The sequence below is a fragment of the Mchenga conophoros genome, linkage group LG16 (assembly GCF_057382185.1).
Source record: "Mchenga conophoros isolate Kocher_MC1m ecotype Shallow Benthic linkage group LG16, M_conophoros_male_GT1.1, whole genome shotgun sequence".
NCBI lineage: Eukaryota > Metazoa > Chordata > Actinopteri > Cichliformes > Cichlidae > Mchenga > Mchenga conophoros.
Genome location: NC_140541.1, coordinates 4,521,942 through 4,536,960, shown reverse-complemented (window position 1 = coordinate 4,536,960; position 15,019 = coordinate 4,521,942). Strand labels below are relative to the sequence as shown.

The 15,019-nt window shown below is 43.3% G+C and overlaps 2 protein-coding genes across 4 annotated transcripts in view; one reads left to right on the top strand and one right to left on the bottom strand.

The window, feature by feature from the left end:
- pde9aa (phosphodiesterase 9aa) overlaps positions 1 to 1,629 on the top strand; it is a 23,134-nt gene extending 21,505 nt beyond the window's left edge. For 2 of the 3 annotated variants that reach the window (XM_085249166.1, XM_085249165.1), the window contains exons 13-15: positions 969 to 1,064; positions 1,170 to 1,231; positions 1,315 to 1,629. In XM_085249166.1, coding sequence (XP_085105292.1) covers positions 969 to 1,064; positions 1,170 to 1,217 — 144 coding nt within the window. In that variant the 3' untranslated portion in view covers positions 1,218 to 1,231; positions 1,315 to 1,629. Of the gene's footprint in view, positions 1 to 968; positions 1,083 to 1,169; positions 1,232 to 1,314 lie in introns of all 3 variants that reach the window. The other variant, XR_014888925.1, reaches the window with a different exon arrangement.
- Positions 1,570 to 15,019, bottom strand: wdr4 (WD repeat domain 4). Its single transcript, XM_085249163.1, has 11 exons — positions 14,886 to 15,019; positions 12,325 to 12,393; positions 11,999 to 12,145; positions 11,759 to 11,915; positions 11,379 to 11,491; positions 11,217 to 11,277; positions 9,506 to 9,610; positions 7,637 to 7,701; positions 5,597 to 5,783; positions 5,092 to 5,161; positions 1,570 to 3,697 (listed from the first exon to the last, which is right to left on the bottom strand). Exons 1-11 carry the CDS (start codon positions 14,966 to 14,968, stop codon positions 3,510 to 3,512), a joined length of 1,245 nt encoding a protein of 414 aa, XP_085105289.1. The 5' UTR covers positions 14,969 to 15,019; the 3' UTR covers positions 1,570 to 3,509.

The window sequence follows — 15,019 nt, the reverse complement described above, 5'->3', positions numbered from 1 at the left end:
TCTTGTTCAAACAACAAACAACATTTCCCTCAGATACGATAATGTCTTTTATTTAAACTGATGTTTGGTCTCTGAATTGTAAGTGGAGACCCAACTCCAATAACACTAATCAGAGAAGTGTTTTGATGCATGCTAAATCATCCCAAAACATTGATTCTGTTCATCTAGAATCAACGTTTTCAGTGGGAGAAACATTTCATCACTCATCCAAGTGACTTCTTAAGTCAAAGTTGGTTAAAGTTGGAAACTAGAACCACTGGTGAGGTCAGTTTCTTGATCATAAATATGCAAATTGTCATGACCACTGATCAGTGACCATTGATCAATAACAAACACATTTTCCCTAAACACGGTGTCTCTGTGGCTTTCAAACGCCAAATCACACTGCGCCAGAATCGAGGAATTGTTCACCAGTGGTGCTAGTTTCAGTCATCATGTAAATGTATCCTTTATACCCTTTATAGTCAGAGAAGTTAACACTTGCTCTCTGTGTAAGTGTGCAAGAATGGGAGAACAGGAAGTGGTGCAGAGGTCCAGTAGCAGATGGCCTTAAAGGGAGATTAGCCAAAATAGATTTTTTTTTGGTGATGGTGCAGAACTTTTTGATCACCTATAAGAATGAGTATATAAAGCAGTTTAAACTAGTTCCACCTCAAGCACCTGTTACCGTAAATGTGTGCTTTAGCAGTGACACATCAGCAATAATGATAAAATGGAGGATAATGCATAAACTGTCAAAGCAATAATTATAAATTCCAACCAGGAAGTTCCTGCTAAAATTCCAAAGTGTTACATTTTACAAGTGTAAACCTGTCTGTGCTAAGGATCTAAATGGACTGCTTATTGTTATACACTGTTACACTGTCTCTTGACTTCACACATTTTGACTCTTAGAGTTACATAAACACAAAATAATGAGGCGTTTGCAGCTTTAATACTGACTGCATGTGTGTGTGTGCATCTGTTAGCTGTTCCCACAGATTGAGGAGGTGATGGTAAAGCCACTCAGAGAGTCAAGAGACCGGTACGAAGAGCTCAAACAGACTGATGATGCCGTGAACGAGGTTGGATGATTTTTACAAGTGTGTGTGTTTTTAAATGCGGCTGCATTTAATTTATCCGATTGGTCCTGAGTGTACTTTGTAACTGAGAAAGTGTGTTTCCTTCAGGTGCAGAAAAAGAAAAGTGAGAATTTAACAATGGATGGTGAGAAGTGAAAAGTTCTGAAAAGGTAGGAACCAAACACAAGTGTTTGCTGCAATGTTTCAGTCAGACTATGCATGAACCGCTTTCTTTGTGATCCGTGTGTTTCAGGACCAGTGAGCACAGAGCACAAGTACAGTGGAATAATGAGATGTGTTGTTCCACTGGGAGCTGTAAGACCTTCCATCACCCTGTCCACTCCTCACATGGAGAAGCATGAAGGGTGTTGTCGTTTCCAGTGTGCCACAGGAAGATGATGGCCGATGTTTAAGAGCAGCTTCTTGAGCTGCTACAGGACTTGAGGACCAGAGGGACTCTGAATTGAGTGGTTTTAGCTGAATGCTAGCATTCGAATACCACAGACTACTTCAGTGAACAATATTTAGATATAATTTGTGTATTGTGTTTGTTTTTACATATTTTTATTGGCTTTTGTTATTTTATACAAAAATTAAAAGTATAATCTTAATAGCAAAGTTCTGTCTAGACTGTTTCTTTTATTTTCACACAAAATAGCCAATTATTCGTCATGGAAAGGCAGCAAAAGAGAAGAGGAAAAAAGGAGGGCAAAGATAGACAAGGACAAAATACAAGAGAGGGAGAAGCCAAAAGTTAACGAAATGCAGTGAAATGAAATGCTTCCTAATTCTTCTTGTGATTGCTCCCTCTCACTGGATCATCTGCATCCATCTTACCCTATCCTCCTCTGTCACACCCTCTGCATATCCTCCTTAACTTCATGGGTCATTGTGGCGCCAGTGTGTATGGCATGCCATCTGCTGCATCTTTTGCTCTCCACTTTGTTTTTGTTGTTGTGTGTCAAGCAAAATGTCAAGTGTCTACCGATGTATGATCACCAGACAGTTCTAAAGCTTTTTTCTACCAACTTCCGTGCTCACCTCACTGGAAGCGGCACAGACGTCAGGGTAAGTGAGGTGGGCGGTTAGCTAAAACGCCTGTTTGGCCTGCTGTCCCAAACTTTTCCTGGCCCAAAAGGAATCGGCTCCTCACCTCTTTGCTTTGTTGCGCTCGTTGGATCAGGTCTATCACATCGATCATATCTTGTGTTGTACAATGTGTGGTACAACACAAGTCTGTGGGGGGTGTGGTGACAGTGTGGGTACCTTTGATGGTGTGATGAAGCCCTGGGAATGTGACGAATCTTTCTGACCAACTGTGAAGTACTGACATCAGCTCATTTGATTTACAGCAGCCCTGCTGTGATAATACATGTGGGCTACGTACCAGTGGATATGTAAACGTAATGATGTATCAATAGCAGAATACCCATATGAGGTCCCGTATAATCTAAATATATACACACACACACATACATAACTAACCATCCACTCTGAGTTGATTTAAGTCTTATGTACATGTACATGAAGTACACGGACACACTGCACAGGTGGTTTCATGTCTGCGCAGCTGCTTTATACGTGTGCTGTGGGGAGTGGGCAGGCTAGGCAGAGTGTCTTAAAGAAGTATCTACACATCCAACCAATGGGGATCATTCCCTGTACATATGGAATATGTAACGGAGTGGAGAGAGAGTCTCGATGTGATAGAGAATAAATTATTTGACCAAAAAAAAACCCCAAAACACACACAGCACAAGAACAAAAAGCATCTCAGCAGCTGTCTGCACTGTGGTGCACAGGTAATGATGTGAGCTTCTTTTCTCGCCGCCTGACCTGGGAAAGGAGGTGTTGCAGTAACTCAAACTCCAGGCCTCAACCCTACAGTGTCAGGACAGCTATGCATAAACCATGTAAAACAGAAGAGGCCCAATTTCCTTCACAATTATATGAAACAGTCATTGAGAAAATGATTACTTCAATTTATTGCTGAGAGGCTGTGAAGCCCAGAGTGTTTAATTAAATCCTAGTCTCATATTCTTTTTAAGCTGTGGAACACATTTTCCTGTTTCATTCATTCTCATAACTCACTCAGCTTTTCCTACACGTCAGAATCCTGCTCTGGAAAAACTCTGAGGAAGTTTAGTAGTCACTTCCTCAGCTGCTGCTAACACGCACTGCAATCGCATGCAATCAGAAATGTGAACAGAGAGCAACTCTAACCCGAAGACAGTGTGAGTGCATATGGTTCCGTGAACAGCATGTTTCCTTCACTGGTGATGGTGGAAACACAGGGCAGACTTTAATGATAATGTTTCTACAACATTCTTCTTTAAAAATAAGAGAAATTTGAGTCAAACATAAGAACCCCTCATCGGGCCTGTGTGGTGAAGCTCACACATTTTATCAATGCATCAAAACAAGGAAATAAATGTTCTTCAAGTGTCTTCAGGCAAATGGCTGAGTCACCGACTCAGTTTCCTTCTTGACCTTCTTGTTGCCCTTTGCTCTTTGACCCCCGCTCCTCTTCAGGTGCTGCTCCTCCAGCCTTTGTTGTTTCCTCTGGAGGTACACCGCCACATTGTCAAAGGTCACCTTGTGCAGCTGCTCAAACCGGTTATTAGTCCTTAAGGAGGCTGGTATTTAAGAGAAGGTACAGTAAGTATATGTCTGCGTCAGTATATGAAAAATATAATCATACAGACAGATGTCCTGATGCAGGCTCAATCATCCAGGTAAGGAAATCCCAAAAGGTTGATTCTGTTCAACCCAACGTAGCGTTTTCAGCAGGAGAAACATATTGTCACTCATCCAGGTGACGTCTTCAGTCTCAGCTGACTGAAGGTTTCCAACTTTATAAACAGTACATTTGCACAATGACTGGAACCGGCCCACTGAATGAACAATGGGCTGGGAGGTCAGTTTCTTCATCAATAATTTGCAAATTTTAGGCAATTTGCAAATTGCCTAAAAATCTTAGAAATATGGTACCAGCCAGATGTTTACTCTGGGTTGTTTTGCCTTTGAGGAACCTTGGAGTCCTTTTTGACCAGGACATGTCCTTCAACGCACATATTAAACAAATATGTAAGACTGCTTTCTTCCATTTGTGCAACATCTCTAAAATTAGAAATATCCTGTCTCAGAGTGACGCTGAAAAACTAGTTCATGCATTTATTACTTCCAGGCTGGACGACTGTAATTCATTATTATCAGGAAGTCCTAAAAACTCCCTGAAAAGCCTTCAGCTAATCCAAAATGCTGCAGCAAGAGTCCTGACAGGGACTAGAAAGAGAGAGATTTCTCCTGTTTTGGCTTCCTGTTAAATCCAGAATTCAAAATCCTGCTCCTCACATACAAGGTCTTAAATAATCAGGCCCCATCTTATCTTAATGACCTTGTAGTACCATATCACCCTATTAGAGCACTTCGCTCTCGCTCTGCAGGCCTACTTGTTGTTCCTAGAGTATTTAAAAGTAGAATGGGAGGCAGAGCCTTCAGTTTTCAGGCCCCTCTTCTGTGGAACCAGCTTCCAGTTTGGATTCAGGAGACAGACACTATCTCTACTTTCAAGATTAGGCTTCAAACTTTCATTTTTGCTAAAGCATATAGTTAGGGCTGGACCAGGTGACCCTGAATCCTCTCTTAGTTATGCTGCAACAGGTGTAGGCTGCCGGGGGATGATGCACTGAATGTTTCTTCACTCACCACGTGTGTTCATACACCTCTCTGCATGTAATCATTAGCTATTATTAAACTGTGGCTCTCCTGCACTGCGTGTCTTTTTGTCTTCCGCCCTTCACCCTAAAATGGTCGCAGCAGATGGCCCCGCCCCTCCCTGACCCAGGGTCTGCCGGAGGTTTCTTCCTGCTAAAAGGGAGTTTTTCCTTCCTACCGTCGCCAAATCGTTTGCTCAGTCTGACTGTTGGGGTTTCTTTCTATTACTGTAGGGTCTTTAACAATATAAAGCACCTTCAGGAGATTTGTGTTGTGATTTGGCGCTAAATAAATAAAACTGAATTAAACTCACCTTCAAGTGTCTCCCAGTGTGGCCTGAAGGCTTTAGTCACTCTGTTAAGTTCAGGTACATGAACAACACACTAGAGAGACCCAGAGAGCAGACACGTCAGCCAGAGTCAACACACCCATACACATTTATGGGAGAGAATTAAACAGGGAATTAAACGATAGCAGCAGACTATATTTATGACTATATACACTGAAACACTGGCCAACATCCCTGGAAGAGAGAACAATACCATGGCAACCATAAAGGTACAGCTGTACTGCCCCATGTCATAGGATCTGATTCGCTGAGCCTGTGTTTCATCAGAGTTAGTGTATCACAAAGAACAAACTCGTTTTCAATACTTAAAACTATTGTCATATATCCAATATGGACCCTGGATGTGTCCAGTCTCCAATCTTGTGTATCCAGTATATGAATGTAACCAATACAGAGACTCCAATCATCTGAAAATATCTGAGTGCAGTTTCTTCTCTACATATATTCATTATGAATTATGGCATTGTACCTCCCAGGAGCTGTGTGTCAGTGAGTAGATTTGAAGTGGTGCATCACTAGAGTCCATCAGCACCCACAGTCGTCCTTCGGGGTCAAAGTTCACGTCCAGGGGACAGCAGGGCAGGGAGATCCTGCTGTGTGGCACAAGCTTCTCCTTGCCCTTCTGAGTCAGTGTGAAAAGCTGGAGTATGGGCACGCTGAGAACACACGGGGCGCAAGCAAATCATCAGTGGGACCCCTCCGTAAGACTCTAGCTTTAATTCTGAAACTGGATTAACTACTACAGAGACTTGGCTTAGTCTCTGTAGACCACATTTTTTCCTGACAAAAGCCAGATGCTAACTAAATAAAAAGTAAAGCACAAGGATAGAAACTGTGATGAAATATACTGACACTTTTTGTCAATGTTTAGAAACGAGATCGAATCAGAACTAATGTGTAGCTGTGTAGAAAGGCGGCCATTCTTATATTTTGCTTGTTTTTATGTTATTGTATTTTTGCACACGTCTGTTGCTTGTGAAGCTCGCACAAGAATTTCACTCACATGTACTGTACCAGTGTACCTGCACATGTGATGTGACAATCAAAGTGATTTGATTTGAAGTGCTTGGTGTTGGCTCTGCAGTAACATTTCCTGTTACAAAGCACAGCAGTGTTTTATGTAGCTTACGTGTGTAGCCCATTTAATTAAACACTTTTACATAACGTCTTATTTGATAGTGCAATTCACATTGGTGCCCTGCGCGAATGCACAGGATGGGTTTAAAGTTGCTGTAGGTGGGAGCTGGCAGCTAAACATAGACAGTGGGTCCCAGGACTGTCAGCAGGATGGAGAGTGCAACTGATTCTGATAACAAAACTAAAGGTGAAGAATGTTTGATCTAATGTTTGGAGAAATCGTTATAAACAAAGAAAGTAAAGGTAAAGAGCTGGACTTTGCTGCACTTCTCACAACACACAAAGTGCTTGTGTTTAGTTTTCAGTCTTGTGACTGACCCTGGTGGGCAAAACATTACTCCATTGTGACCACAGTACCACAGTCGGTGGTACTGCAGGACAAAATGTTTTGTTATTTCCTCATCTGTCTTGAGCCCAGACTACTTGGATTATCTATCAATGGAGGAAAAAACGAACACATGCATAGAAACTACGACTTTTGGGGAAGTGTGATCCATATTCTTCCCCAGCAGCTTTATTTAAATCCCTGAAAATGGCATCTCTCACAGAGTGACATATACAGCCATGATAGCAGCCTTCAAAGTAAGGACAGCAACATGTAATTTTGATCTGGATGGTTAAATAGTGCCATCATGTAGGAGGTGAAGAAGAAATGTTTCATCGTTAAAGCAAAGGTAAGCCTTACATAACTAGCTTAAACCAACTACCACACATAAGCTAGCTACTCCTCAGCCTCTTCCTCGGAAGCCTAAACAGAATCGCTCAGTGCACCACTCCACACGTCCATCTGGCTTTTACTTGGAGTTTCTATCAGATTTCTCAGGTTTTTTTTAAATCCGATTTAGTGCTTAGATTAAATTAAAGAATTATTGTGGGTGATTTTAAAATCCATCTCAACACAGCATTTAATCTATTAAAATATAAGAAATAGCTGTAATATATACAAATAGCTTAATTATAAATATCAAGGAGGTGAAAGAGATTTTACTCCAACCTGTAAAACTTCATTTGTTATTTTACTGTAGAGCAAAAGGGTAAAACTGCTGCACTGTGTATTATATAGAAGAGTTGTACAGAGAGACACAGGCAGGAATCATTTCCTGTGTCGCTCAGTGGTGCATTATGGGTAATCTGTCTCACTGAATGTGCTCCTGTGACTGGCCAGCACGTCACAGAGTGGGTGGGAGGTATAGTCCAGCATTGTCCTTATCTTAGATGACCTCCGCCTGCCACTGAGCATGATGATAAATGATAACTGTATTTGTTGTTCCATTACTCATTTTTCCTTTAATTTGGCGCTCATCTGGTTAAATTTGTAAAGTTGTATATAGTGCACAGTCCAACAACAACAGAGTCACACACGGGGACTCACCTGTCACACTGCACAGCTACATACTGACCGTCACTCGAGCTGGTAATTCGGCACACTGTTGTATCCTGAGCATTGAAATGAAAAAAACAAACAAACATACGTTGGATTGGTTCACTCTGACTACTTGGCCTTTTAACAAAGCGACTTGTTTCGACAGTCCCAGGATTTCTAATATGAAAATGTTTGGTTGGTGAGATAAATCCACAGGTCTTTTTCAGCAGTTTCCCCAACGCCTCGTGACAACTGTCATGATGATCCATGGATTTAACTGTAAAAACGTTCAGATGCCTCCTAAAGCTGTACAGCAGCAAACAGACAACTGTCAAGAAGTAAGAAATGTTTCAGACTTGGATGTCTCTGAACAGGTTTCAGTGATGTGCTACACTGACACCTGTGTCTGAAACGGAGAGAAAAGTGCTACAAATGTCTACCGTATGATCCATCAGCAAAAACTAGGAAGTGTGCAATGATTTGTGTGTAATGTCTAAGGACTCACAAGCGTGTGCTTTAATCTGCATGCAAATACTAACCAATTTGAGCACACACAAACCAATTTTACAAATGCGTGTACCCAAAGTGATCACAGTTCAAGTTCAGCTTCATAAATCGGATCATTTTTCTCTGAAAAAGCCGTCTGTGCGTGCACATGTGTAAAACTACACACACTTCCCTTTCGCTCACAACATCTTAAATGCAAGTGGACGAATCGCCTCACATGCACAGATCACTTTGCACGCCCATGTAGGGTTGTGAGACACACTGCCAGCTTCGCACAGATCCACACAAATGTGTTCAAGTCCCAGTGTGAAGCTCGGCCTTCTGCTTTCTTTTTCCAAAAAAGTGGACATTTCTTTCTCTAAATAAACAAAAAAGCTCTACTAGAAAACAGATTTGCCAATTACAGACACTACACCAGGGGTAGGCAACTCCAGACCTCGAGTGCCGGTGTCCTGCAGGTTTTAGATGTGTCCATGACCCATCACAGCTGATTTAAAGGGCTAAATCACTCCTCAGCATTTCTGAAGTTCTCCAGAGGCCTGGTAATGAACTAATCATTTGATTCAGGTGTGTTAACCCAGGGTGCAATCTAAAACCTGCAGGACACCGGCACCCGAGGCCTGGAGTTGCCTACCCCTGCACTACACAGTTCAAAGATTAACAAATGGCTCAGCTGCTTCTACATGCTGGGCGTTTTTCTGCAGGGAAAAGTGCACAGCTGCAGAGGGAACATCATATCTATACAGAACATCACTGTGGCTCAACTGGAAGAGTACGTGTATATTTTCAATATAGATATAATCCAGGTAATGTGTGATAGCACTTTGAAATTAGGTTACCATTTTCTGATAAAAGCAGGCTAACATTGATATTAGCTTAATATAAATCCCAAACACTTCAGGATGTAGCAGCAGGTTATTCAAACCATATATTAATCTTTAAAGTTTACTGTCTACAGTCTGTAATATGTAAACCTATGCTTTCTAGTAGAAGGATCATTATAGGCCACTTTATGGCCATATACAAAATACAGGTACGAGTGGAAGCCCAGATGTCCCAGTTTTACACCGGGACTTGAACGCAGGTTACATTTATGTGCACAGGAAGCTTTTTGAAAGAAAATGATGATTCATGAAGCTGAACTTAATAAATCCTGTGTAAATCATCACCAACAGAACTGCAACACATGCAGTCCTCAGATGTCACACACATCACTGCACACTTTAGTTTATATGCTATGCATTTTTAACACTTCTGAGGCAATTTCTCTCCATCCAGCTACATCGTGCAGCTTTAGAGAAGCCACACAGGTTAGGTTAGGCTGAACCTGTGTTGTAGCCTCAGTGTTACAGGATGAAACACACTGGATACCTTGTCTTTGTCAGCCTCAGAGCTTGTGGTCTCGTCAAGCTGTCTGAGGTCCAAACTCTGCAGCTCAGAACCAGATTCATAGTCCCACAGCTTCAACGTCCCATCCTGGTGAAGAAGCACACTGACACTCAAACTGCACAGTCAAAGTACTTCAATAAAATCCAACCCCAGCAAATGTGCATTTTTGCTGTTTTGACTTGTTATTTTTTCCAATCTCATTCACATGATTTGTTCATCAGTAGAGTACAGTGTGTCAAAAGACACAAAACAAGACATTGTTTCAATAAAACACATTTATGACCCTTCTATTCTATGACCACTCTTTTTTTTAATGTTGATGTAGAGTGAAGCTCATGGAGAACTGCCCATGACAGGTAACAATGGCCTGACATGCTTTACAACAGTGGGACAAACTGTGAGAAAACTCATACATAGGGGTGGGCGATAGAAACGATATACGATAGAAACGATATAAATTTGGCCAACGATAGAGATTTTAACTATACCGCTCTATCACGATAGCGCATGTTGATGATGTCATCAAGCTGCGCCTGTTTTGGTCGAAAGCATCGCAGCGGCTACAACCATCATCATCTGCAAATTATGCCGACAGTCACAGCAAAGAGATGAAGCACTTTTGAAATATGGGGAAAGCCAAAAACTGCGCTTCCTCCACTTCCGTAACATTGATTCATTAATGTTGAATTCTCTTGCAGCTGCTCTATTCCCATGTTGCTGCAGTATATTAATAACTAACCTCGTATTGTGGATGAATAATCTTAGTTGTCCAGACTGAAGTTTGGCCCGTGTACAGCATCCTGCTATGCGACTGCATTTGTCCCTGACCACCAGAATCCCTCACGTTAACTTTTATCAGTGGAAAAAAAGTTGGCGTTCAGCCTCCAGCTTCACTGTGCTAATGTTATGCTAACATAGCTGTGTCGCTAGCAATCAGGTAGCACAACATTATATACCAGCTAGTCCAACTTCAGTAACCCTGCAAACGCCACTGCTGTTTAGTTTTCTGTCTTCATTTATGTTGGAAGTGGTAGCAGAGCTGTACGTTTGAATTAGTTTCAGAAATCTCTCAGTCAGAACATGCTATGTCATGTTTAGGTGTAAACTAGCGAGCTAACTTCCTGTTAACTTCTACAGTTAACAGGAAGTGAAAACAGAAATTTAATAAATCCTGTTTTCATGGATGCCTGGATGTTAAACTTAATTGTTACACCCGATAAAGCAGCAACGCTGATGATTTTATTAAAGATGAAAGAATTTAGACCATTTTTAACTCTCAGTGTTTGTTTGACTTTGGGACCTGAATCGGACGGAGTTTTGGACCCAGCTTACTCCACGAAGCTCCTCACTACGGCAGCCGTAATGCTCTGACAATCCATCAAGCAGTGCGGCTTACCAAAGTTGTACTAAAACATTTTTTAACAGATTTCTGCAGCCAAAATCTGTTCAAGGTCAGTAAGCACAACCGGAATTCATACATAAGGAACACTCTTGATTTTTGAGAAAATTAAAGGATTTTAAGTCCTTACAGTGTGGAAAATACGTTATACAGAAGAAGAGAATATATCGCGTTACATATCGTTACTGCACATGCTTCAAATTATATCACGATATGAATTTTAGGCCATATCGCCCAGCCCTACTCATACATATACTGGGAGAACACGCAGACTTCATGTTAGATGTCACGTACCCCTGATCCAGACAGAAGCCAGTGTGGATGTGCTGACAGGATCTGCAGGGCGCTGACAAACCTGAGAGAACACATAAAAAACACTGAAGCAAACCTCACCTACACGCTGCTACAGTGAAACCGTGCACAGACAGTGTTCTCCCTTTCTGTTAACACACTCACTGACGATGTCCCAGGCAGAAGGACTGGATGTTGTATGGAGACCTGAGATGGCTCACTCTGATCTTCTCATCACGGTCAGCTGTGATGATGTACTTGTCATCCAGCGCCACTGTCTGAAAGACGGCACAAGAGCATCTTTAGCAGACATTCTGATAAAAAATACACTGATGACTACCCAACGGCAGATTTCAGTGCAGTATGTTGTCAGACAGCTGCCACTAAAGGCAAGAGCAACATGCTATAAATGACTGATGGAAACGCATACATAAAACACACATACTGCTAACATGTTTGTTTATCCACCGTGAGGAATCAGCAGCCAAAACACTTCTTTTGATAGACTTATTTATAAGGCACTGAATGATAGTGGTGTTTCTTACTAGAGCTAGCAGCATAGATAGGTGGCCCATCTTCAGCTCGCCTTCTTTCTGTGGCTCAACCACCGAGAACACGTACACATCTCCTGATTTGTCCGCCACCAGCAGCTCCTCCTCAGCCTGGGTGAACACCAGGGACGTGCACCTCCTCACCACCCACCTGTTAGACACACAGCGCCGTTCTGAACACTTCCGTGCAGTAGATGAAGCTACTGAAACTGAGTGACAGAGGTGAAGTCATACCTGATGCTGATGTAGTGCCATGAAGGCTCACAGCGAAACAGAACTAGTCTCTTGTTGTCATCAGTCAGTGCCAGGAGCTTTCCAGATGGAGATACAGCAAAGGCGAGGACTTTATCACTTCCTGTTTCTTCTGAGGAACCACCATCACTGATGAACAGAGCAGATACGTTATAGCTATATCCTAAAGCCTGACGGAAACTTCTGTGAGATTTCCCACAGCAGTCTAAATGCTGCATAAATCTGCTTCTACTCTGCGTCTATTTTTCTCTTGTTCATATTCTTATTTTCATTTGCACAATACAAACACATTACCAGCCCATTTATACCTGTTCTTCTCATCCTTTGTATTCTTAGGCTTCTTCTCAGCAGTGCTGCAGTCAAACACAAATGGATCTCTGTGATCAAGGAGAGTAAATCAGTTACAATTCCATCTGAAATTTTACTGCCCGTTATCCACTCAACAATCATATATTTCAGCAGCAATAAAGTAACAGGACAGCTGGCAGATGACTTGTTTCTGTGTTCCTATTATTTAAAAGTGTCACATTTGGATTTAGTTCATGTTAATTTGTCCCAACACAAGTTGCTGATGCAAATGAAATAATACTTTCATTAGGCTGGTAAAGAAAAAAAAGCTTATAGGAGAGCAAACACCTAAACATCCATCCATCCATCCATCCATCTTCATCCGCTTTGTCCGGGGCCGGGTCGCGGGGGCAGCAGCCTAAGCAAAGAGGCCCAGACCTCCCTCTCCCCAGCCACCTCCTCCAGCTTGTCCGGGGGAATACCAAGGCGTTCCCAGGCCAGCCGAGAGATATAATCTCTCCAGCGTGTCCTGGGTCTGCCCCGGGGCCTCCTCCCGGTGGGACATGCCCGGAACACTTTACCCAGGAGGCGCCCAGGAGGCATCCTCGCCAGATGCCCGAACCACCTCAGCTGGCTCCTTTCGATGTGGAGCAGCTGCTCTACTCTGAGCCCCTCCCGGATGGTCGAACTTCTCACCCTATCTCTAAGGGAGAGGCCAGCCACCCTTCGGAGGAAGCTCATTTCTGCCGCTTGTATCCGCGATCTCGTTCTTTCGGTCACTACCCACAGCTCGTGGCCATAGGTGAGGGTAGGGACGTAGATCGACCGGTAAATTGAGAGCTTCGCTTTTACACTCAGCTCCCTCTTCACCACGACGGACCGGTGCAGCGTCCGCATTACTGCAGCTGCAGCCCCAATCAGTCTGTCGATCTCCGGCTCCCTTCTCCCATCACTCGCGAACAAGACCCCGAGATACTTGAACTCCTCCACTTGTGGCAGGAACTCATCCCCGACCCGGAGTGGGCACTCCACCCTTTTCCGGCTGAGAACCATGGCCTCAGATTTGGAGGTGCTGATCCTCATTCCCGCTGCTTCACACTTGGCTGCGAACCGTTCCAGTGCGGACAGTGGCTGAAGCAAAAACTTGGGTGTGGGAGGAGTTCGGAGAGGCCATGGAAAAAGACTTTCGGACTGCCTCGAAGAGATTCTGGCAAACCGTCAGGCGTCTCAGGAGGGGAAAGCGGTGCTCTACCTGCACTGTGTATAGTGCTGGCGGAGCGCTGCTGACGTCGACTGAGAAAATTGTCAGGCGGTGGAAGGAATACTTCGAGGACCTCCTTAATCCCACTGACACGTCTTCCGAGGAGGAAGCAGAGTCTGGGGATGAGGGGAATGACCCGCCAATTTCCGGGGGCGAGGTCACTGAGGCAGTTAAACAACTCCTTGGTGGCAGAGCTCCTGGTGTTGATGAGGTCCGCCCCGAGTTCCTGAAGGCTCTGGATGTTGTAGGGCTGTCCTGGTTGACACGCCTCTGCAATGTTGCGTGGAGATCAGGGGCAGTACCTGTGGACTGGAAGACCGGGGTGGTGGTCCCCATCTTTAAGAAAGGGGACCGGAGGGTGTGTTCCAACTACAGGGGGATCACACTCCTCAGCCTCCCTGGGAAAGTCTATGCCAGGGTGCTGGAAAGGAGAGTTCGTCCGTTAGTCGAACCTCGGATACAGGAGGAACACCTAAACATGTACCAACAATTTGTTACTTTTTAGCATTTTATCTGTAGATAGCAACACTTAAAGAGGAGCAGAAAGAAATCACAGGCTGCCAGATACCAAGCAAACCTAGGCCTCTGTAACAAGAGCTCAGTGTTTCATATACAGACAGCTCAACCAGGAGAGCTACAGCAGTATTTTCCAGATGTCCAAAGTCAAAAGATGCCATCATGAATGTACTCAGAGGTTTGAAGCAGCTGAAGGTGGTGGCAGGCGGCAGAGCATCTCAGAGGAGGAAACTATTCGCTAATGTTCATCGGTTCCAGACTTCAAGCAGTCTTTGACGCAGAGGATGTTAATCTAATGTTCAAATAACCCTCATAACTTTGCCGGCTCAGTTTCTGTTGAGCCTGTGGAAATGGAGGAACCCCTTTAATTAAAGCTGAGAGCTTTCAGCTTGTTTTACATCACTTCCCCTGTTGGTGTTTGCAGGAGCAACACTGCAAAAATGTGATCCCCGTACACGTTTTTGTGGAACCAAGTGTAATTCGTAAGTGGCGGTTTTTATCATTTGAAACCATCGTTGTGTCATGATTTATATATCTCTACACAATAAACAAGAGTTACCCCCTATTCACAGATTTTCTTGTATGATTATCCACAAGTATAGATTGAGCAAGGAGAGCGCTTGGTTGGGTGGGGTGTAAGGGTAACAGCACTTTCTTTAAACAGTATAATTAAGTATGACCTCCTATTTTAGAAAGCCCTAAAAGCAAGCTAACCATACGTCCATGTCCCAGTGTATTCGCTCTAACGTGAAGAGCTGCGAGCATTTCTAACACGGAGCCAATGAAAGAGATTTAAAGTCAAACCTGGCTTCCTTTGTATGCACTGCAAACAGTTTTTTGTCGCAGGTGATAATAATCCAGTTTCCACAAAAACCTACAGCACTCATGATGCTTAACGCGACTGGGCACCCATGTGTGCGACGGGAAACTGCCGTATT

Bases quoted from the DNA above. Each gene is read 5' to 3' on its own strand.
- wdr4 (XM_085249163.1), bottom strand. From the start codon at position 14,968: ATGAGTGCTGTAGGTTTTTGTGGAAACTGGATTATTATCACCTGCGAC. The intron at 12,394-14,885 runs GTTTGACTTTAA...CCTTGATCACAG, and splicing joins GTGCATACAAAGGAAGCCAG to AGATCCATTTGTGTTTGACT. The intron at 12,146-12,324 runs GTATAAATGGGC...TCTGTTCATCAG, and splicing joins ACAAAGGATGAGAAGAACAG to TGATGGTGGTTCCTCAGAAG.